At 44.9% G+C, this 21873-nt stretch overlaps 1 protein-coding gene across 1 annotated transcript in view; it reads left to right on the top strand.

Moving 5' to 3' along the window:
• FGFRL1 (fibroblast growth factor receptor like 1) overlaps positions 1–21873 on the top strand; it is a 235465-nt gene that overhangs the window by 114312 nt on the left and 99280 nt on the right. The window contains exon 3 of the mRNA XM_065405551.1: positions 6907–7179. Within this exon, the coding sequence (XP_065261623.1) occupies positions 6907–7179 (273 nt within the window). The remainder of the gene's footprint in view (positions 1–6906; positions 7180–21873) is intronic.

Here is a 21873-nt window from a genome sequence, read left to right as displayed (position 1 = left end):
CCTTCTTTGGAATTTCCTCTTTGTAATTATGTTTAATGTGTTAATAAAGTTCACTTTGAACTGTATCGTGGCAAATGGTCTCCTAGGACATGGTTCAGCACTCGTGTGTTCGCCATATGTGAGTAAGAGTAGTTCAAGGAATAACAGGGCCGAGTCCAAATATTGTAGGAGTGGCACTTCCACCCCAGGTTAGCTGTAAAAGGGGTTCATGGGAAGTAAGGAATGTGGAGTGGGAAATCATTTAGCCTTCACTTCTAGGTGTTACTAAATTATAGCGCTAGGTTCAAGTCATTATCAAAACACCATATATTTAGAGGGTTTTCACAGAGAGTCATAAATCATGTTTAGTACATGTATGAGTCGAAGGAGTGCATGAACTTTGTAGCTCAGTCCAAGGAAACGTAATTACATGTGTGAGCTTTTTTGACTGTGAGAAATGCAGACAGTACACCCCGGGACACTACACCATCATGTCTTAAATACTTTTCTAGAAGTTGTTTTCACTGTTTCCCAGAAATGGCTACTCACTAAAGCAAAACATAATTTCTATTATCAAGAAGTAACAACCGTCAGCAGCTCAGAGTCTGTTGAGACGGTGGGGGGGAAATGGAATGCTTGTGAAGCAATGTCATCAGCAGAGCAGCAAGTGAAACTGTTTCTATGGTATAGGATAGTAGAGCGTACTATAGCGGGATATAAATTGAAAATTGCCCAGCTGTTCAGTAAGACAGGTGTAAGATCTGTCCCTTTATAAAATGGAACAGAATGGGGATTCCAGTTGCTTGTATTCCTAGACGAGGCAAATAAATCAGCACATATGTCTGCATATATACGAGTTGAAATATTTAAACAGAAGAAGCAATGTTAATTTTCCTCTGTGCTTGCATTAATTTAAACAACAAACGTTTGTGTCTCTCTGGGATGGTCTGGTGTGTGTGTGTAAACTAGAAACAACAACAAAAAACTTGATGCAAAGTGAAGGATCTAGAAGGGATTATTTAAATTACATTTTAAGCTTGGTTGCATGCTGGGTCTTGGAACTCCGGAACGATCTCTTCTAGTAATTACACTGGTTTGAATGTTATGGAGAAAATTTGTATTTAGTTTCTATTTGGAGAAGGAGTAACATTGAGGCACAAATGGAGGAGGCCACGTTCTTTTCACGCCTTTCTCACAGATCCAGGGATGCCTTACTAGTGAAACTGGGGGGGAATTAAGGAAACAACTCTTGCCAGTTACTAGGCTCAATATAGGAGTAACTGAATAAAATTCTATGGCCTGTCTTATGCAGGAGCTCAGACTAGATGATCATACTGGTCCCGTCTGGCTTTAAAATTTATGAATGAATCTATGGACTCATCTGCACCGTCCCTAACATGGTGTTTTAAAAGGGTCTATAGCAATAGCCATTGGGATCAACTTTTTTGAATGGAAAACGTAAATATCTGGGTGGAGCATGAATGGGGGCAAAAAGGACCCATCGTGACCGAAGCTGTGGCACTGTATATATGGCTGGGGCAGATGGCTTACATCACTGAAACTGTAGTGGAATAATTACCTTGCCTAGAGGTCTCAGCATTTTCATACCCACAGAGATGCTAACCCTCCCTAATTTTCCATAATCTTCCTGATTTTTACATGTAATTACAAAATTACTAATTCAGGTTTAAACCTACTAATTTTTCAAGGACACACTTTTTTGACATATAAAGAGTGTGTGTGTGTGTGTGTGTGTGTGTGTGTGTGTGTCATTCATCACCACTGGGGTCCATCACCACTCAGCAAATAGCGCTGCGGGGGGCGTTCTTCTCCACCGCCCTGTGGCACATGCCCAGACTGCACAGTGAGGGTTGGACAGGAGGTGAGCTGCGGTGATTTTCAATGGGCTCGGATTCACTGCCCAAGCCCCAGGCTGTGTGTTGTGCTCTCGCTGCCCAAGGTGGGCCCTGGTGGATTATGTCAGCACACACTGGGTACTTAGAGCTCTCCAGCAGTGAGAGGCTTGGGAGGTGAATCCAGCTGTGCCCCAACCAGGGGCACTGGAACAGGGAGGGGGCAAGGGGCCATGGCCCTCCCACTTTTGAAAGTGGATGGGCCTGGTCCGTCCACATTTCGCCACGTGCTCCCTGCTCTTCTTCTTCCCCCTGAAGCCCTGCCCCCCAGTCAGGCCAGAAGCTGGAGCCCGGCCCAGGTAAGATCAGGCCAGGCAGCTGTGGGGAGCCTGGCTTGGAGGCTGCTCTCGACCCTCACCTCCCCCCAGCAGGTGGAAGGACCCGGGTTTCCCGGCCCAGCGCCAGCTTCTGGCTTGGCTGGGAGGTGGCCCCCCTACTTTTAGGTAGGAATCCGTTGCCCCTTGCCCAACTCATTGGAGGAGGAGAAAGAGGAGAGAAGGGGAAAGAACACGTAGAAAAAAAAGATAGAGGGAGTAGTCAGAACAGATAGGCTATGTCTACACGGTGCCATTACCGCCATGCCACTAAAAGGCGCACAGTGTAGCTGCTGTTTGTCAACAGGAGAGAGCTCTCCTGCTGACAAAACACTTCCACCCCCAACGAGTGGCATTAGTGTTGTCGAGCTGCTCACACCAGCGCTTGTCGACAAAACTTTTGTCTTTCGGGGTGCGTGTGTGTTTTTTTTTTTTTAACACTTCTGAACAACAAAAGTTTTCTCTTTCACTTGCCAGTATAGACAAAGCCTAAGCTAGTCTCTTCCACACTGCAGGAGCTGCAGAGGAGAAGGCTCTCACACCAACAGCATTTGGCATACATTGCGCCCGGTTCTTGTAGGGACCAGTTCTGAAAAGTGTTGAGTACCCTCAGCTCCCATTGACTGTAATGGGGATTCAGGGGTTTCAGCACCTCTTGGAAGCACCTTGCAGGATCAGACTCCTTATCTGCAGTTAAGGAAGATAAGATAATCATGTGTGGTGCTGTCTCAGTTTGTCTCTTGCTGCTGATCCTCTCAAATCCCTAACTAGGCCAGTTGCTGAATTGTTTGTGGGGTGCAAGGTAAGGCAACCGTTACAGCATTCGTTAGTGTCCCTCCCATTACTGACCAGGGCAGTGAGCTCAGCGATACAAAGCGTACCGAAGGGATTCAGTTAGACTGGGCAAAACTTTTCAACCAAAATTATTTTCTGATGAAAAACAAAGATTCAACAATACCAAGCCGTTTTGTGATTTGGTGTCATTTTTTACCAAATTCCTGAAGGAATTGAAACAATTCATTTTGAGGTTTTATGATTCTAAACAACTTTCAGTTCAACTACATTAAAATACTAAAATCAAAATAAAATGCTTCATTTTGGTTCAAACAAAATCTTTAATTTGACTCCCAAATATTTATTTATTTATTACTTTTCAATGTGCCACGTATTTTGAAGAAGTTTTGTTTTAGGTTCGACCCAGAATTATGCGTGCTCTTTCTCTCGCTCCCCCCCCCCATTTCAAAATTGGCCACAAACTGAAAAATCCATTATTCGCCGGATCTCGATTCAGTGCTCAGTTAACAGAAGATGGAACTGCACTGCACTTGAGCTGTGAGATAGAAGCAGGACTTAGCTACTCCCAAGCAGCACATGAACAGCTATGGGCTTTTTAAATACACCTCATTTCTATTGGGAAGATTTGAGATCTCGACTGTAAAATGGTACAAACTGCCTAGCTCAGTAGAGTCTGTGTAACTGGCACTCGGTGCATATGAGAGGTTCCGGGTGGTCCCTTTGCAAAATATGTTTTACCCCTCCCTATCTCCTCCCCAAAAATACCAAAGGACAAACATTGCTGCGAGGTGTGCCAAAGCGCATCTCAACTTGAAAAGCATTCATCCGTCACCATTGCAGTCCCAAGGCAAATATGTAGTGAAATAAGACCCAGTAGATTCCTGCACATTAAAAAGAGATACAGAGACCCATGACCGAACACCACCATGTGATTCTGCCATAAACATCTCTAGGAGGTCCAGCTCTCTGCAGTGACAGCCATGAGCATGTGAGGGCCTCTGAAGCTTGTGGTATATGATGATTCCAGAGAGAGAGTGCTGCTTACACAGAGAGTTGTTGTTGTTATTATTAATGAGGATAGGTAACAAAATGGGACTATTTACCATGTCAAACACATAGGGACATGCTTTTAGCTTGCATTGGACGCCTCCATGCCCCGGAATTGCATCGTTCTGAGAACAGCATGCAGCTGCGCCCAGGGAAATGCATAGCTGCAAAGAAATTGGGCATTTTTATTCCTCCTCCTAATATGGGAGGTTGGGGGGGGAAAGCACTTGAGGGGCAAATTTAAAAGTGGGGCAGGTTTAAAGGACAGCACAGGCATTTTTTTAAAGGAAGAAAGGCTCTGGGAAAGGCTCCCTTTTTTTAAACCACCAAAAAGGTCTGCGTATAGATCTTATGACAGGGGAGCGATCCAAAAATTCCTCAGAATGAAGGTCAGTCAGAGGAAAATGGCATTCGGGAGGACCAAGCTTATCACTAACCGAGTCATGTGACAGATCCAGAGTCAACGCCGCTTGCCATCAGGAGAATCGCATGTGCAGTGTGCCTGCAACAAGCCGCATGACGCCACTGGGAAACTATCTTATTCCTCCCAGCCTAAAAATTTGTCAGGAGTCAAGTTGAATGTTGGAAGGAAAAGGTTTTTGAAGAAGACACTGCTGGGAGGGCCCAATTCCCCCTCCACTGTCCCCAATTGCCCTATACCACACATTCTTCCCCAACACTACTTATAGGCCAGTTTCTGACACCCATGCTCACTTTGAGAAGTACCTTGCTCTGCAGTTGATTTCAGTGTGGTAACTCACGGAGTTGAGGTTCGACTCGGTTTGAGTAAGGTGGCAGAGTCTGCCTTTAACTTAAAGGGGGACTCTAAGATTCGATGCAAGATGTCAGCTAGTGTGTAAACTTGTGTGGATTTTGCCCCCCTTACTCATGCACTAAGGTACTATGCCATGTGAGGAAGGGTGGCAGAACTTGGGGCCAAGTCCTCAGCTGGTGTAGCTCCATTAAAGCCTATGCCCATAACTGATCACTGACAACGGGTGAATCCCCCAAATGTCTGGAAATGGGGTTAGACTCAGATCAGCCTTCAAAAATTCTGATGACTCTCTGAAGCTTCTCCAAAGTATCCAAACCTTTGTAGTTTGCAAAAATTGACTGGACTTTTGAGTTTCTCACAAGAAGAGCTTTGCTTGCAAGGCTTCCAGTCCTTAAGGTCCTTGCTGGAAACACACAACGACAGCTTTTCTTATGGTATTTTGACATCCCTTCTGGAATCAGGGGGGCAATATTACTTGAGAGACCACCTTTCCTATTGGCCTGTGTACAGCAGGTGACGGCTGAGGTGTGCTCTAACTGCCATCGCCTGGAGTTTGGCTTTCCAGGACAGATGCTCTCAGGTGAGTGTCCCAGCCTTTGGGACTTGTTCACTCTTGGCAGTTCACCAGAGCCCAAATCTAATGAACTCAGGGCCTGATGTGAAGCCTTTACTTGACTTCATCAGGCTTTTGATTAAACCAATTCATTATTTTAGGGCTAGCTCCTGACAACTGTACTCACTTCCCACCAGCGTGAGTAAGTGTGAGAGAATCTGGCCCGTAGTCACTATGGGCTGGTTTATGGAGCCTACCTTACTCATGCAGAGAGTCTCATTGCAGTAACGGGATTTGCTCTTATAAAGAAGTGCGCACCAGCATAAGAAAGGACTCCAGCACAGATCCCATAGGAGTCGGGTCCTCTAAGGCGCTGAGCCGCTGTTGAGAGATGGTGAGCAGCCTCAAACCCATTGAAGCACAGTGGGGATTGAGGTCACTCAGCACCTCAAGTCATCAGACCCTATTAAAACAGGTGTGTCCTTATGCAGGAACAAGGCACTTATTGATCACGGCTGTTTTTGAAATGTTCTGAGAAAGAGGCTGGCTGTTATACTGGTAGGGGCTATAGAAGTTAATAAATCAATGAATCCAATAAAGACAATTATTTAATTAAAGAAACATACTTGAACATTTCAGCTTTGAATTTGATTCTCTCACTGGGGGACAGCTGACGGTGTGGGAGACCTTATCACTCCCCCACCCCAGCCCCAAAACGGGTTGGCCTGCCCTTGTATTTATCATTATCGTGCAGCACAGTATGTTCACGTTGCCACATTCCAGGACACCTTGTTATGCATGAAACTATCACCTTGTACCAGCAGCAAACATTCAGCAGTCAGGCCAGCCCAATGAACTTGTCAAGAGAAGGTCGAGGCAATGGATAAAAATATCCCAAAAATTCATCATTTTGCATGTATGCGATGTTAACATGTCAGGATATCCTGTACCTTGTCATTAAGTAAATGCTACCCAGCAAATTCTTTGTGTCCTAGAACCATACTAGTGTACTCTTATGATTCCTGCTGCTGACAAAGCCCATCTGGTGACTATTAAAGGGAATTGCTATACATATAAACATAAAAGGATTATAACTCTTTGTTTTAAGTACCAATGCTGTTACTAATTCTGGCTTCAGGATTTGTTATGTTTAAAACAACCAGTAGTCTGGGTATCTGGGAACCAGTTCCCCATGACATAAAAAAGGGGTGGGGGAGGTCTGGGGCGGGGGGGAAGGGAAGGAAGAGAGAAATACAGCTGATTGCCATTGGCAGGTTAACGCAGTTGGTTAGACCAAGGTGATAAGAATGTCTAAGTTCTGGATTCAGACCGTCCATGGGCTGGTATCTTCTTTGTTGTATCTGTCTGTTGTCTGTTTTTTTCACTTTGATGGTAATCTCTTTTCAATAAGTAACTTTTGTTATATTTGTAAAGGGCCCCTATTCATGACTGGTGGCTTGTAGATGCTACGGTGATAGAACTAGTTCTGATCATATTAATTATTGTTTTTTTCTTTCCATTCTTTGTTAGGCCCACCCAGAATTGCTGATAAAGTGATCCACCGACAGTCCGTGAGGTTAGGAAGAACCATCAAGCTCCTGTGTCCGGTAGAAGGTGACCCGCCACCTCTGACTATGTGGATGAAAGATGGACGGACTATCCACAGTGGCTGGACAAGGTTCCGGATCCTGCAGCAAGGACTGAAAATCAAGGAGGTGGAAAGTGAAGATGCAGGAACATACATCTGCAAGGCCACCAACGGCTTTGGCAGTATGAGTGTGAACTACACCCTTATTGTGATTGGTAAGTGCTGCAGGAGGAAATGTAAATCTTCCCTTTTTTAATGGTAGCGGAGAAGTTTGATTTCTTTTCACCTGGCAGTGATTGCAGGCCCTCTTTGCTAATCATTTACTGACCTCCACCTAAATGGCCCATTCCAGTGCTTGAGGATGGCTAAGGCTAGCTACACTGCTGCGCATCTCTTGCATTGCAGTCAGCAGCCGCAAGATAAGATTATGGAGTGCCAAAGGTTACAAATAAACAGAAGTGATGCAATAATCACTAGGGCACAGATCACAACGAATTCCACACAGGAAAGGCTGAGTGATAAGGGGAGGTCATGCTGATCTTTGTGTTTGCTGCTGGAACAGGGTAGTTCTCAAAACGAATTTTAACAAGCCCATATTAAAGGGCACAACAAAGGGATTTGTGCAGTGAGCAGTTGCAGACTATGCTAGGAATAAATCTAGCTATGGTGAAACTAGGCACAGAGCTCACACTGGGCCCTAAGGGTCCCAAGTTTCCAAAGAATCCCCATCAGTGGGGTCAGGATTTAGAATGGGTGTGCAGAGGGCCTCTGTCTTTGAAGGAGAGACCACAGGGGCTAGCCTTGCCTGTGTATTCCCCCAAAATTCTCAAGACCTTGGCCCAGATGTTGGGAATCCAAGATCACATGCTGGGTTTGGGTCGATACTTCTGAGGGCCCAGGAGAGGCCTGAATGCTTTTTCCTTCATTCTCAGTGCTCAGAGTGTCCCCATGAATTGCTGACAGGAAATGCATCCAGCTCTCCTTAGCTGGAGGGAGAGGGCTGGCTAAAATGTGGCATGTTTCAGGGTGCAGAGGGAGGAAAGGAAAGAACTAGAAGGTGGGAAGATGCTCGAGGCCTCCACTCACCCACCTTCTCCCGCAGCCAAAAGCCTCCCTAGCCAGCATGAATACTTAGCCCATAAAGTCCTACCTCTTTCTCTGCTGATTTTAAACAACCAAAAGCTTCTTGCTGATGAGAGCAGCCTTGCCTGTGAAGACAGAAGAGCCCTGTTTGAACTCTAACCCGCTCCTGCCTTTTCTTCCCTAAACAACCCCAGACTCCTGCCAGAAACCAGATTCATGGCTCTTTGTCCAAAAAATCTCTAGGGAGAGGAAAGGGGCTGATCGTGCCACTCTGCAGAGTGCTTAGGGGAGGGGAAGACAAAAGACCACGTTTCCTGCCCAGATGAAGGAGCTGCTGGCCTGACGCAAACAAAGCTGCTTATCCGGCCTTCCCGAGGGAGCCCTGCAGGAGAGCATAGGAGGGGAGAGTGCGCCTGGCATCCCTGCCCAGAAAAAGTTCAGAAATAACCTGTGCCTTGCAGAGCTGTTTGCAGAGATGTGCACAGTACGGTAGCCAAAGTGCCGGGAGTGAGGAAGGCACAGAGGGACTGAGGACAGAATTCTTTAGAAATACCAGCAGATGGGGCACGTTTCCACATCAGCTCTGCTGAAACACTGGGCACAGGAGTCACAATGAGAGCTGTGTGGTGCTGAGCGCGTCTGCAAACCTGGCCCTTACTTAGGTGGCCAAATGGGAGCTGAAGCCTCTTGAAAATCCAGCCCTGAGCTCTTTTGAAAATGTGCTCCTACGGGACTTGCCTAAGGTCACCCAAGAAGGCTGTGGCACAGTTAGGAATTGAACCCCAGCCCTGTGCTTTAACCACAGGGGTAACCTTCCCCTAGGCTCGAGTCTCTTAGAGTGTCTACACAGCAGCTGGCGGGTGTAATTCCCAGCATAGGCAGACATACCCGCGTTAGCTCTGCTCAAGCTAGTGCCTAAAAATAGAAGTGCAGCATGGCTGGCAGCTTGGGCTAGCCTTCAGAGTATGCACTTGGGGGTCAGACAGGATTGCACGCAGGCGGCTGTTCTGTCCCGCGCCAGTCACACTGCCATTTTTAGCAGGTTAGCTTGAGGTAAACTAGCACGTGACTGTCTGCCCATGCTTGGAATCACACCTCCCAGCTGCTATGTAGACATAGCCTTAATTTCCATCTGAGGAGAGATTAAAAAGACTGGGACTGTTCAGTTTAGAAAAGAGACGACTGAGGGGAGATAGAATAGAGGTCTATAAAATCACAGATGGTGTGGAGAAAGTGAACGGGGAAGTGTTATTTACCTCTTCACGTAACACAAGAACCAGAGGTCACCCAATGAAATTAATAGGCAGCAGATTTAAAACTAACACAAGGAAGTACTTCTTCACACAACACACAGTCAGCCTGTGGAACTCATTGCCAGGGGATGGTATGAAGGCCAAAAGTACAACTGGGTTAAAAAATGAATGAGGTACGTTCCTGGAGGATAGGTCCATCAATGTCTCCTAGCCAAAATGGTCAGGGACTCAACCCCATGCTCTGGGTGTCCCTAAACCTCTGACTGCCAGAAGCCGGCAGTGGGCGACAGAGGATGGATCACTTGATGATTGCCTGTTCTGTTCATTCCCTCTGAAGCATCTGGCACTGGCCACTGTCAGCAGATAGGATACTGGCTTAGATGGACCATTGGTCTGACTCAGTTTGGCCATTGTTACATTCTTAGTTTTGAAAAGCTAACTGCTCTTAAATAAAGTAACTTAGGCTGCACGACTGAAGAAAACTATCAGATCCTGGGAGCCGAGCCTGCCTCTTCTTTAATGCCTGTAAAGCACTGCACGCACCTATAGCATGGCAGGGCCCATAATGACTTTTAAATTTCCTTTGGGAAGAGGAGTTGAGGCTTGAGGCCTGGGATCTGCCCAGTGTGAAATGCCTGTGCAGTGCCAGGGCTGAGGAAATGAGCACAGCTTTCGGGAGCGCTGTGCTGCTAACTGATCCGACAGCAGCTTTAGAGACAGGCTGAGGGAATTCAGTGACTAGGAGCAGATGATTAGTGACATATGGCTGATAGAAGAGCAGAGCGGGAAGAGGGGATTCCCAGCTGTGGGAATTGTAGGATGAGTCACTGAAGGCACAACAGGGGGAGCAGGATGACATGAAGACAGTAAATAGATAATGGCAAAGGGCTAAATTTGCCTCATCTTGTGTGAGTGTCCGGGGGGCAGAGGTGATTTTCCCATCCCCAGGAAACCTGCCAGAGAGAATGGGCCCCATTGGGTGCTACGTAGGGCCTGGATAATGTGCCCAGACGTAGCTTCTTCTAGCACCAAAGGAAGATGGCTAGGTCGTTTGCAGGCACAGTCGCATCTCCTCCACCTCTGTAAACTGGGGCGTGTAGGGAGTGCTGCTGAGCCTGGTCTCCTAAGCCAATGGTCTCCTAAGCCATTCTGCCTGGCAGTGGGGTGGCATAGGTGTAAATGAGGTCAGATATTGGCCAAGTGTCTATCTCCGTCACTAAACTCTTCTCTGTCATTGCTGCCCAGGTCGGCACAACGACTGCTGTACGACAGTTGTCTGATTTTATGTTTGCCGGGTAGGAGAAATAGTTACAGCTTTACTGTGTATGCTGAATGACGTAAGCAGGCACCGGGGCGCCTTGATGGGGGGATTGTAATAGTAATCAGGTGATTTTTAGAATTTGCACTTTGGTGGAGACCTCCAGGCCCCTTAGAGAAGAGAGACCAGGAAATGCTTTAGCAGGGTAGAGGTGCTTGTGAGAAGGGAAATCCTCAGGTAATAGGATTTCAATAATGTCAGCTGTTGACTGGGATAACAACTACTCATACATTAAGAGCCAGCTTTGCCTTTGGACATCCACACCGGCTTCTCTTGACTCCATCCTCTGTTCATTGAAACACCTTGTCTCCTTCATCCTTAGTATAACAATTTTGTTGCTATTATGGAAAACTAGAGGACCAAGATCCTTCTCCTTTTCACTCAAATGCAGTTCATCTTCACTGCTCTTCTATACCCCCGACCTCCGAAATGTTATTTGTCCAAAACCCACCTGTATCTTTTCAGGCTGCCATCAACTTGTCTGACCGTCATACCCTAGTCACCGTGGCTCAGTAATTAGGCATCATTCCCAATGTCCTGCTAATGAGCTCATTGCTTCTACCACTGTGTAGTTACACACCGAATAACACTAGTAGCGACTGAAAGATGTTATCGTCCAATGGCTGTCTGATGGCCCATGTCCACATCGCATCCCCCTTCCACACCAGCATTGGTTCTTTTTTGTTTGTTGGGTTTTTTTTGGACTTTAGCAGCCTCAGCAGAAAGGGCAAAGAGTGACTAGGCTTTGGAGAGTTAACTCATCTCTCACCCCTGGAGATGGTACTTTGGCATATTGATGGGCGGGGGGAGGGGCGAAGTGCTATGGAGCTTGCATTGCCACTGCCTGTGCTTTACCCATTCTGTGAACCTTTGGATACTGTTCTAGCACCTTACATGGGATCTAAGGGCCCACCCCAACTCCCATTACAATCTGCGGGAAGACTCTCCTGGATTTTACTGGGAGTTGAATCAGGCCTGAACTGCGCTTGTTTAAAACAAAAACAAAAACACAGGGGAGGGATGAAAAATCAGAGGCCAGGAAATGAGACTTAGGGACTAACGCTGAATTGGAGGTGAGGCAAAACCTCTGAAGATACAACTTACCAAAGCAGCCTGATATCATCACACAAATTGTATTAATAACAATACTTAGCACAAACACTAGCAAATTAGGCTCTGAGCTTGCACCCATTGAAGCATATGACAGTACTTCCATTGACCTCAGTGAGTGCAAGATTGAGCCCATGTGGAATTTAAAAGAGCTAGACTTGAAAAAGATAAAACGTGTATTGAATAGTGTGGTGCCGAAGCTTGTGGTAGAGTTAAGTTCAACGGGAAAAGCTTGTGCCAAGTGGTCATTTGCCTCCCTATATCTTGATACTAATGCTGGCTAAGAATAGCATCTCTTAACTTCTTAGGTTGTAGGTTGTATTTGCTCAGTCCATTCTTGATTGTTGATTATTACGTAGCCCTTGTCTCAAATGGCTGTCCCTAGACTTCTTCGTTTTATGTTTCAAACTGATTGCTCATCCGTAAATGCTATTTCCCCTGAAATCAGATGTCACCCGAGTATCTTTCCTGCAGAGGTCTGAAAGTCAACACAAGGTACTACTGTGTGATTCTTTCAAAGAATTCAAGTTGGCTCTGAACCTGAATGCATCTGGCAGATGCTGGGGTTTCTTCTTGTGAAAATGCTCTCTGTGTGAAGAGGAGCCTTTGTTTATTTTAGAGAACATGGCAGTGTTTTAAAACCAACAGCTTGTCAGCTGGAGGATGGAGAACAAATTGATGGTGCCGTTTTGTTTGTGCTCCGGAAAGCGCAAACATCATTAAGCAGAATGGCCTTTTGAACCATATGGCCCTTTTTTTTTAAATTCATTTTTTAAATAGCACTTTAAGACTCTTATTTCAGCATTACTCGTAATGCGGTGTATTTTTACACTACGGCAGGTGCTCGGATAACATCATGACGGGTGGAGTGTAAGATCCCAAAAAGAACAGAAAATAGAACAAGAAAGCATTCTGTCACATGAATGATTACTATGGGGGAGCTTGAAAAAATTAAAATACATTTTCACCATGAAAACATGCTGGGTGTTGACGTCAGTGGGGCCAGGATTTCACCTCTGTTCCTTATAATAGAACATAACAAGACGTAGTAATATATGAAAGTTTACACAGCAGTTTTTATCTAACGATTTCAAAGCACTGTTATAAACTTTTAATTTAGCCTTGCAACACCCCTTTCAGGGAGCTAAATATCACGCCCATGTTATATCTGGGGACACTGTAGCACGGTAAAGTTCAGTGACTTGCTCAAGGTCCTACAAGAACTGGGAGTTAAACCCAGCAATGTGGAATCTCATACCTCTCCTTTCCACTGTATCGCGCTCCCTCCCTCCTTTCAAAAGAATGATGGTAGGTTATGGGAAGATCTGCCTTTTGCAAAGATGGCTAAAGAGAGTAACTTTTTGAAGCACATAAACCCCATTATTTAGTGAACTGTGCATGTCTGTCTGTCTCACATGCCTAGCTTAGAAGCTATAGGTGGAGGAGTTGCTTTCAACTCTGTTTCCAATAAGCAACTGCTGTCTTCTAACAAAAGGCACTCCTACAGTTCATACTGAAATAATACCTTGCATCAGGAATGTATAGTACAAGTAAAATCCTGTGATCGCTATTTTATTATTTACGTCTTATTTCTTAGGACAGACTATTTTAAAAAAATGATTAAAAGCAACAGGAAAGTGATGGTTGACGAAGGCTAAACAAGGAGTTGATTCATCAAAACTTTAGGGATCTCCAGTACTTAGAACCTTTTTTTCTCCCCCTTGTATCCTTTGAAAGAATAGATCTCTTACCCTTCATCATTATTATTAATTAATATTTATATTCCAGTAGAGTCTAGAGAATCCAGCCAAAATTGGGGCCCCTTTCTACCAGGCACTGTACAAACACATAGTTCAACCCCCTGCTTTGAGCATGGGGTTGGACTAGATGACCTCCTGAGGTCCCTTCCAACCCTGATATTCTATGATTCTATAGTAAGAGAGTACAAACACAAGAGACATGGACAGTCAATGGCAGTTAGGCTCCTAAGTGCCTAAATCACTTTTGAAAACAGGATTTAGGCTCCTAAATCAGTTAGGTGTTGCAATGCTGAGTGCAGCAACACCTAAATACCTCTACAAATCCGGGCCTAAGGTCACATGCTCGAGCTGGGAATTGAGCCCACATCTCTTGTATCCCAGGTTAGTACCTTAAGCAAAAGACAATCCCTCTTCCACCACTTGCACCAGAACCTCTTCCTCCTCCTCTGCCTTTACACAGCCCATCCCTTTTCCCAGTGAACAGGCCTTGCCGAGCCCAGCAAGTTGCTACACAGCTTATCTCCAGGTCCCCTTTGAGTGTGGGCTCTGGATCCCAAACATCCAAGAATCCCATTCTAATCCACCTCTGCAAGAAATGTAAGGAAATAAAAGCAGGTAACCAATAGAAGTAGAAGCTACAGTTTACTCTCATAGCCAGGCTTAATCCATTTTGTGGCTTACCACAAGATCTGGGATGGCAATTACAGTGCAGACAGTTTTACAAACAGTGGAAGAAGAACTCTTTTTAATCAGTATTAGCATTCTAGTGATTAAGTACATAGTTCCTTATCCCAGAGAATTATCTGTAGACCATCAAAAACAAATGAGCTGTACACCCCCCCAAGGGTTATTTATATAAATATCCCCATGAAATTGTTCTCTGGCTGTCCACTGAAGTTTTTTTCTTACTGAATCGATCCAGATGGGCCATTTGCCAGCTCATGATCTGTAGCTATCAAAAGGAACTTTGTTTTTGTCTTTGAGCAGTCATGTAGATTTCTGGCTGTGAAAACTGGTTGTGTATGATGTTCCGGGAAACTGCTGCACACTCAAATTTCCTTCACAGAGGCAGGTAGAGGGGGTAATGCCTCTGATACTCCACTGCTCAGATAGCTGCTCTGACCATAAGTGCGAGAGCTGGGGGGCTGCTCTGTTTAAAAAAAAAAAAAAAAAATTCAGCCAACTCTACTCAAGACCTACTGCTATCATGGTGCCTATGGGAAACTGCCAACCCCACAGGAGCCCTGGGGAAAATATAGCATGGGATCATGTAATTAAAGACCTTATCATAATACATACAGACAAGGGGAAGTGAATTAAGGTTACACAGAGGACCTTAATTCTGGCATTGCCTAACTTTTGAGTGAGTGCTTGACTGTGCAACGTTAATATAGTTTGTGGGTAATTTTCCTAGGATTTTTGAAGGGCATACTGAAAAAAACCAATCCTGTCACGTGGAATCCTATTGATACACACATGGTTCATCAGGAAGGGTGGAACCTTGCCAGTGCACAGGCCCCTGGCACTTGAGCTAAGGGAGTAACTGATAGCAGTAGCAGGTAGTCATCCTGTATGTGGACCTGTCACTTGAGGGGGATGAGAAATGCACTTAGTTGCTGACAGCAGAGGAATGGTGAGACTCAGAAATGTTGGGATCTATATTAAGTTCTGGGGGGAAGTGTTCTGTAATGGTCACAGACCCTTCTGCTCCATTCCCTCTAGACTGCCCCCGTGCTGTCTCCTCACCACTCTTGGCTGCTTATCCCAGCCTCACCCTTCTCCTCTCACACAGCTCATCCCAGTCTCCTTGTCCAGCCAGTCCCAGTCTCCGCCTCCCTGCACTCCTTATCCCAACCTACTCCCTCCTGCACATGTGTCTGGCTCTTGTCCACTCTGTATTCATGTCAGACTGATTTTTCCTCCAGGGAGAGCATTGAGAGCAAAAGAAAGTCAGTCTCCCTGCTCTCAGTTGTGGTTCCCTGTGACACAGCAGCTGGGGCCAGCAATTTCAGGGAAAATTCTGCTCAGCTATGTAGCCCCAGGATGTAGCATGCTCAGTACAGACAGAATCTTCAGAAAATCTAGCTGCCAGGACCTCTTAACCCAAACAGTTAAAGTTTGGCAAAATTATAAATAACTGAACGCAGGATTTTATACTGGGAAGTGTTGGACAACCTTCACGCTCGGCCTATAATAACAAATAATATCACTTTGCCCACAAGTCGGGTCATTCATTGAAGGGGAGATCTCCAATGAACAGCTGGGTGCCATAGGAAGTGATATTAAATATTTGCACTGCGGCACAGCCATCTCTTTCACTGAAGTTAAACACAGGGAGCTTTTCAATAAGAAAATAGTATGGGCCAAATCCTGTGATCTCTGCCAACATTGCAGCATAAGCTGCTATTGCTACAGGTGATAGCCCAATCAACATGTTAGCAGACTTGAGTTGTTTGATCAAGTACTTGAAGCTCAATATAGTCCTTTATTTATCTCTGAATATGTACATTTACCCTTTTATTACCCTGTTTAGAGATCTGCCAGGTAGGGATGGCAGAATTGTCTGGGCCTTGCCATTCTCAGTACACGCAGAGCTGTGTAGGTTGCTTGTTTCCCTTAGGGTCTGCAGCATGACCAACTTAATTTTGCTAGGATGCATCCCAGCACAACTTCAAAACAAGATCAACATTTAACCCCCAGAAGCAGCTGCTCTTGTGTTTTTCTTTTCAGCTTTGCATCTCAGCCTGTTGTGTTTGTAGTCTCACTTCTTCGGTTTTATGTGGAGGAAGATTGTGGTGAAGAATCCATCACCTTTCTGTTCACATCCTCCTCCTCTTGGCAGCTTGACTCCCTTATAGTGTGTCCCATACCACGCATCCACTGTCTGTGTAATGACCTGTAAAATCATGTTATGGAAGGTGGGAGGTTAAAAACAGCCAGTTGTCATAGACCTCTCTGAGCACTTGGAACCATCAGTTTTGCTATTGAATGTCTAAAATCTGTCTGCTGAAAGTGATTGCGTTGAGAATCTTTAGCGGCCTTAGAAGATTTATCTTTAAAGTAGCTTTATCCTGCCTGGCCAGCTGCTATTTTATGTTTTTTACAACTTTTCCAAGACTGCTCTCTTTGATAAACAGGCCTCTGTGAAAAATTTGCATTAAAAGAGCCTTTTTAAAAAACAACAACAGTCAATGTAAGTATCCAGGGGAAAAAAAGCATGGCAGTGTATGAATGGACGTTTATTCTAGCATGGTTCTCACTGCTTATAGTACTAGAAAATCCTGTGTGAAAGATATAGAGTACTGTAAAATATGGTTTGCATTACAGTTCTCCGATGAAGTCATCAATCTGTGTAGAAATCATTTATAGTACAAAAGCTGTGAAAACATTTGTAGCCCAGAGTCAGGTGCCATCAGCCATCTTGGGAAAGCATGACAAATGCATTTATAGCTGGGTTTTGGCCTCTTAGCAAACTCTGGGGACCGAAGAGAGATGTACTCAGCAATAACTTGTGAATCAATGTTGAGTCAGCAATGCACACACCAAGGACACTTTTAATACTAAGCAGAAAACTGACATGAGTCAACACTTGACAAAGATGCAGGATTTGTATTTAAAAAACAAGCGTGGTTTAGCTTTCACAGAGTTAGTACTTAATTTTTTCATAGGCAGTCTGTGCAGCATGGGCACAATTACACACCATGTAATCACAACTAATCATGATTATTGTCATGTGAAAATGAGAAACTTCTTGCTATAGTAAATAGCAACAACATTTTCACCTTTAATTTGCTGTGGCCCTAATCTGTGCTGGTGCCTACACCCACCGATTAACACCTGGTGAGGATCTGGCCCCATTAATTCACTGACAGTAATGATTGTGTTGCTAATTAAAGCCCAGATTGTTTATGGCTTTTGGGAGCTGAGCAGAAGAGGGTGCCTTAAATCGCCACCCAAAATCCTGGCAGTTGAAGTAATTGCACAAGGAGTGATTCAGGCTAGTGCTCTATAGGCGCCGCTTTGTCACAGCAATCCATCTGCACAGATCCAATTGCAGAGCTAGGAGAAGGAGCTCACCTTTTGCTGAGAATTTGACATCAGATGTATTGCTAAGAGAAAGCATGTTATGCATCAGGTACAAGGAGTAAACCAAATTCTGCCCTGAGGTCTGCAGGAACTCATCCTGTTGATCAGGGGAGTGAAAAATACTCAGTGTTGAGTGTTTTCACATTTCATTATGAACTCCACTGACTCATATTGCTAAAAAACTCCCCCTGCTTCCCAAAGCGTTCACTAGGAAATGGAGCTCCTCTTCCAGTCATAACGACACATTGTCTGAGTGAAAATGGACTCATCTGAAGTGAAAGGCACCTCATCATGGTCTGTTATTTGCATGGCTGTAGTGCCTAGAGGCCCCGAGCTGGTCCCATTGTCTCAGCACAGCAGAAACATAGGCTGCGATATTTGAAAGTGCCTGAAAGAGTTAGGTGTCCAACGTCAGTTGAATTTCAATAGTACCTCATTCCCTTAGGCTCCTCTGGAAAAAAGCCAGACACATTCCCTGCCACAGCATGCTAAGTCTAGAATTTGAATTTTTCCAAGTGGAGGTACCCACTTTGTTGAATTTCCTGGGAAAGAAAAGGACAGGAGAGAAATCATCTGAAACCAAAAGGTAAATGTTGCTGGAAAAATGTCCCACTAACTTCAGTGGTTTCAATGAGTGTCGCACCCCTGGGTCTGAAATCCATATATGGCTCATATTATTTTGTTGCTGAAAAGCTCCTTCTGCGTAACGGCTCTGAAAGAGGTTATTATGCCACAGTGTCAATATTAACTGTAGCCTTTCCAAAAATGGCACTGACTAAAAATGTATCAACAAGCCATTCCATTGACGACTCCATGTGAATAGGTGTGTGACACTGGAAAACACCATGCATGGGTTATAGTGACGTGTCTTGCAGCTCCAGATCCAGAACGTATCTTGTTGCTAACACACTATAATGTCCACATTTTTTTACAAGATCTTTTTTTTATTAGTTTCATTTGATTTTCTAACATACTTTACAGTATACTTATCAATACATCATGTGCTAGCCAACAAAGCCCCCACTGTTTCAAATAGACGTCTTTTTCTTTCCCCCCTCAAGCTGTAACATAGAAGCCAAGTTTGGAAGGTGACAACACCTGTTCACAATTTAAAGGAAATTAAAAGATTTTTTTCCCATGGATGTAAGCATGAAAATCATACATATATGTATGTATATATAATTTCCCCCTGCATACTCCATCCTGCGGTAGAGGATTGCAAGCCAGAGTTGCAGTCAGTGTACATTTAAGGCGTGCAGACCATATGGGTGCATTTAGCCCACAATCCTTTGCAGATGCTTTAGAGTGTGTGGCTGCTGCTATGTCCATGCAGATATCAAGCTGCAGCTCTGTTTGCTGTGTGATTATTTGTTTGGGAATGAAAGCAATACGCAGTGTCAAGAGGGCTGACATTAAAAGTGTGTTTCATCTGGGCAGTTTATGGCTTCCTTCTGTTAGCTGATATTAATAGAATTAGCCCCTGGTCTAAACTAGTTTGTAGCGGACATTTCACTTCTTTTGCTCGGTGTATCCGAGGGTAGAAATCATTTCGTCTCCTATTTTATTGAAAGACTTTATTAATCCCAAACTTCTTTTGGAAAAAAACAACCAGCCAAACACCCACCAAGCACAACCCTCCATGCAGATGATGGATAAGAGCCTCAGTTGGTGTCCATGAAGTTGCACCAATTTACACCAATCTGACCACATCTGTTTACTGATGCTTAGTAATGGCCTAGATCGTTCCTGGTCCTTGTGTGTGTGGATAAGAGGGGAGGGGCAGAGGAAGGGACTTGAAGTTGCTGACCAAAGTTCTGGCCCAGCTGCAGTCCTGAGCTAAAGGACTGCTATTGCCTAATGCCCAAAGCAGTGCTAACCTCTTCAAAAGGGGCAAGGAGACGGCCACAGCCTCACTCTGGCCAGCAGCTTTGCTTCCCTAGAATGAGCGGGAGTGCAGCCTGCATCCTCTTCCGTGGTGGCCCAGCAGCGCTGCTCCCCGGGGGCTCCTGGGGACATTGTGGTAACAGGAGCCAAACACTATGATGGGCCCCAGTGCACAAATTCAAGATGGTTCCTTCCCCGCAGCTTTAGGATGCCTCCCATCCGCCCAAGATGTCCATCCTAATCTGTGTTTCCCCCCTGCTTCCTCTCTGCCCCCTTTGGCTGTGCCCCGCTCTCCCACTCTGCCTCCTCCCACAAGTCTTTGATGCCTTTACCCCTCTTCTTCCTGCCCTCAAACTCCTTGGAGTGTCTATCCCTCTCCTCACCTGTTCCCTGTTTTCTTAAACTGCTCCTTGATAAAAGCAAGCTGCATTGGCCATCTGCCACACCTCTGGGTGGCTGGCTGCCCATCCCTCATGTGCTGATCCTGTGACTGGCTGCTGCATAGGCTGACATGGGAGAGGTACTGCTGAAAGGGTGCAGTAGGCAGACAGTTGTGTGGGCAAGCAGCATTAAAGGAGCAGCAGAAGATTTGGCAACTTTCCCCCACCCCCCCTGGCCTCTGTTTTTCTCTCCAGCATCCCCTGCTGCTTTTGCACTGTCCCTCCTTCCTTCCCTTCACAGTGACCCAATGGGGGGCAGCTCTTGTCACCTGAATTTTCTATCCTGTGCCATCACAAGCTCTTGCAGTCCCTTCTGGGCTGACAGATACCCAAGTACAGCTGAGGCTGCTGGGCTGGATACTTCCTGAGCACAATACTTCCAAGAGCTTTCAGCGGGGCACATGCCTACACGTTGCCGCCTACCCAGATACAGTGACTGAACCCTCAGATTATATCTCCTGTAGTCATACATACCCAGTATATCCTGAATATCCTGAGTAGTACCATTTAACCACATTTCACTGTTGGCAACATCAAGTAACTGAGAAGTGCCCAGCAGGAAGGTTTGTAGATCAAGATACAGTATGTAATGCTTACTTATTGTATAATCGGAAGCACTCAGCCTGGTTAATTTATAGAGTGTGAATTACCTTTGCTGATTTAGGAGACTGTCTCTTTGACTTACACCCTCGTGATCCGTACATGTCAGCATGTTACCCATGAAAATGTATGGATGCTGAGGAAGTGTATTATTTCATTTCTGTTGGGTCTGGTTTTGTACCTTTTCCATCCTGTCTTTGGCATTCAGTTTAAGAAAAAGATGGGAAATAAAGGGGAAAAAAAACTCTAGCAATTAGCATAAACTTATTTTTAAATAATTTTTGTGTGTGTTTGAGGAGAGAAAGAACATGTTCTGTGTTGTACTCGATGAATAATATCATTGTGCTAGAATGCTGCTTGCTTTGTAATAATACAGATTTCATAGAAGTCTGGAGTGTTTACATTATGCACTTTTTGGCAATAAATTTGGAAAAGAAGAGGGGGTAAAAAAACCTACATTAATCCCAAGAGCCCTGAAACTCACATGCCTTCTTAAACGTACCCTGTTAAAGACATTAAGTCCCTAGCAAACATCCATCTATCAGCAGTCGAGAATTTGTAAAAGGCGCACGTTGTTCTGAACTCCCTGCCCTACTGATTATGCACAGTTCCTTTATTTTGTGAATAGGATGACAACCCCTTAGCTTGGTAATGATGACAGATTTATGTATTTTAACACCCAGACACGGCTATATTTGTTAACGGCTTCCAGACTCCAGCGGTGCTGCAAACGTAGTTTATTTTCATTGTCAGTTTCACTGCTTTTTAAGGTGTCCTGCTGCCGTAGCCACTGTAAGCCGCGCTGCTGCTGAACTCGAAGGTTGAGATGTCAAGATGTTAAGAGCACCAGGCACCATCCTCAAACTGCTTCCACTTGTAAAACGTCACTTTCACTCTGGTTGCGCTGACAGGTTAGAACCCTACTGCTCTCACTGAAGCCAAGCAAAAGAGAGAAAGAAAAAGCCCCGAAGAGCAGTAAAAGGAGTCAGATAACATAGAAATTACCCCTTCCCTCCTTACCTCCATGATGTATTTTGCAGCTATCAAATTAATGTTTTAAAGAGGGCCTCCTTAGAAACCACAGTAAAAGTGAAGAACATCAATATACCCTTTTGAAAACCTAACTGTTAAAACACTATACGGGTCAACACCTTTCTCCTCTACACAATGCAAGAGCCTGTGATCTCTCTTTAGATATTTGAGTTACCATCTTATATGAATGACAGTACAATAAGGAGACAAACAGCGAAGAACAATGCTCCTGTTTAAACACAACTTAAATTATTAACAATCCATGCACAGAAAATGTTTTTGTCGAGATTAAAGGGAAGCGAGTGTTTTTTCATTGCAGAAGGTCCAACTCAGCAAAGGCATT

The sequence above is a fragment of the Emys orbicularis genome, chromosome 5 (genome assembly GCF_028017835.1).
Source record: "Emys orbicularis isolate rEmyOrb1 chromosome 5, rEmyOrb1.hap1, whole genome shotgun sequence".
Classification (NCBI taxonomy): Eukaryota; Metazoa; Chordata; order Testudines; family Emydidae; genus Emys; species Emys orbicularis.
The sequence above is the reverse complement of the archived record's forward strand: the minus strand, read 5'-3'. Positions and strand labels throughout refer to the sequence as shown.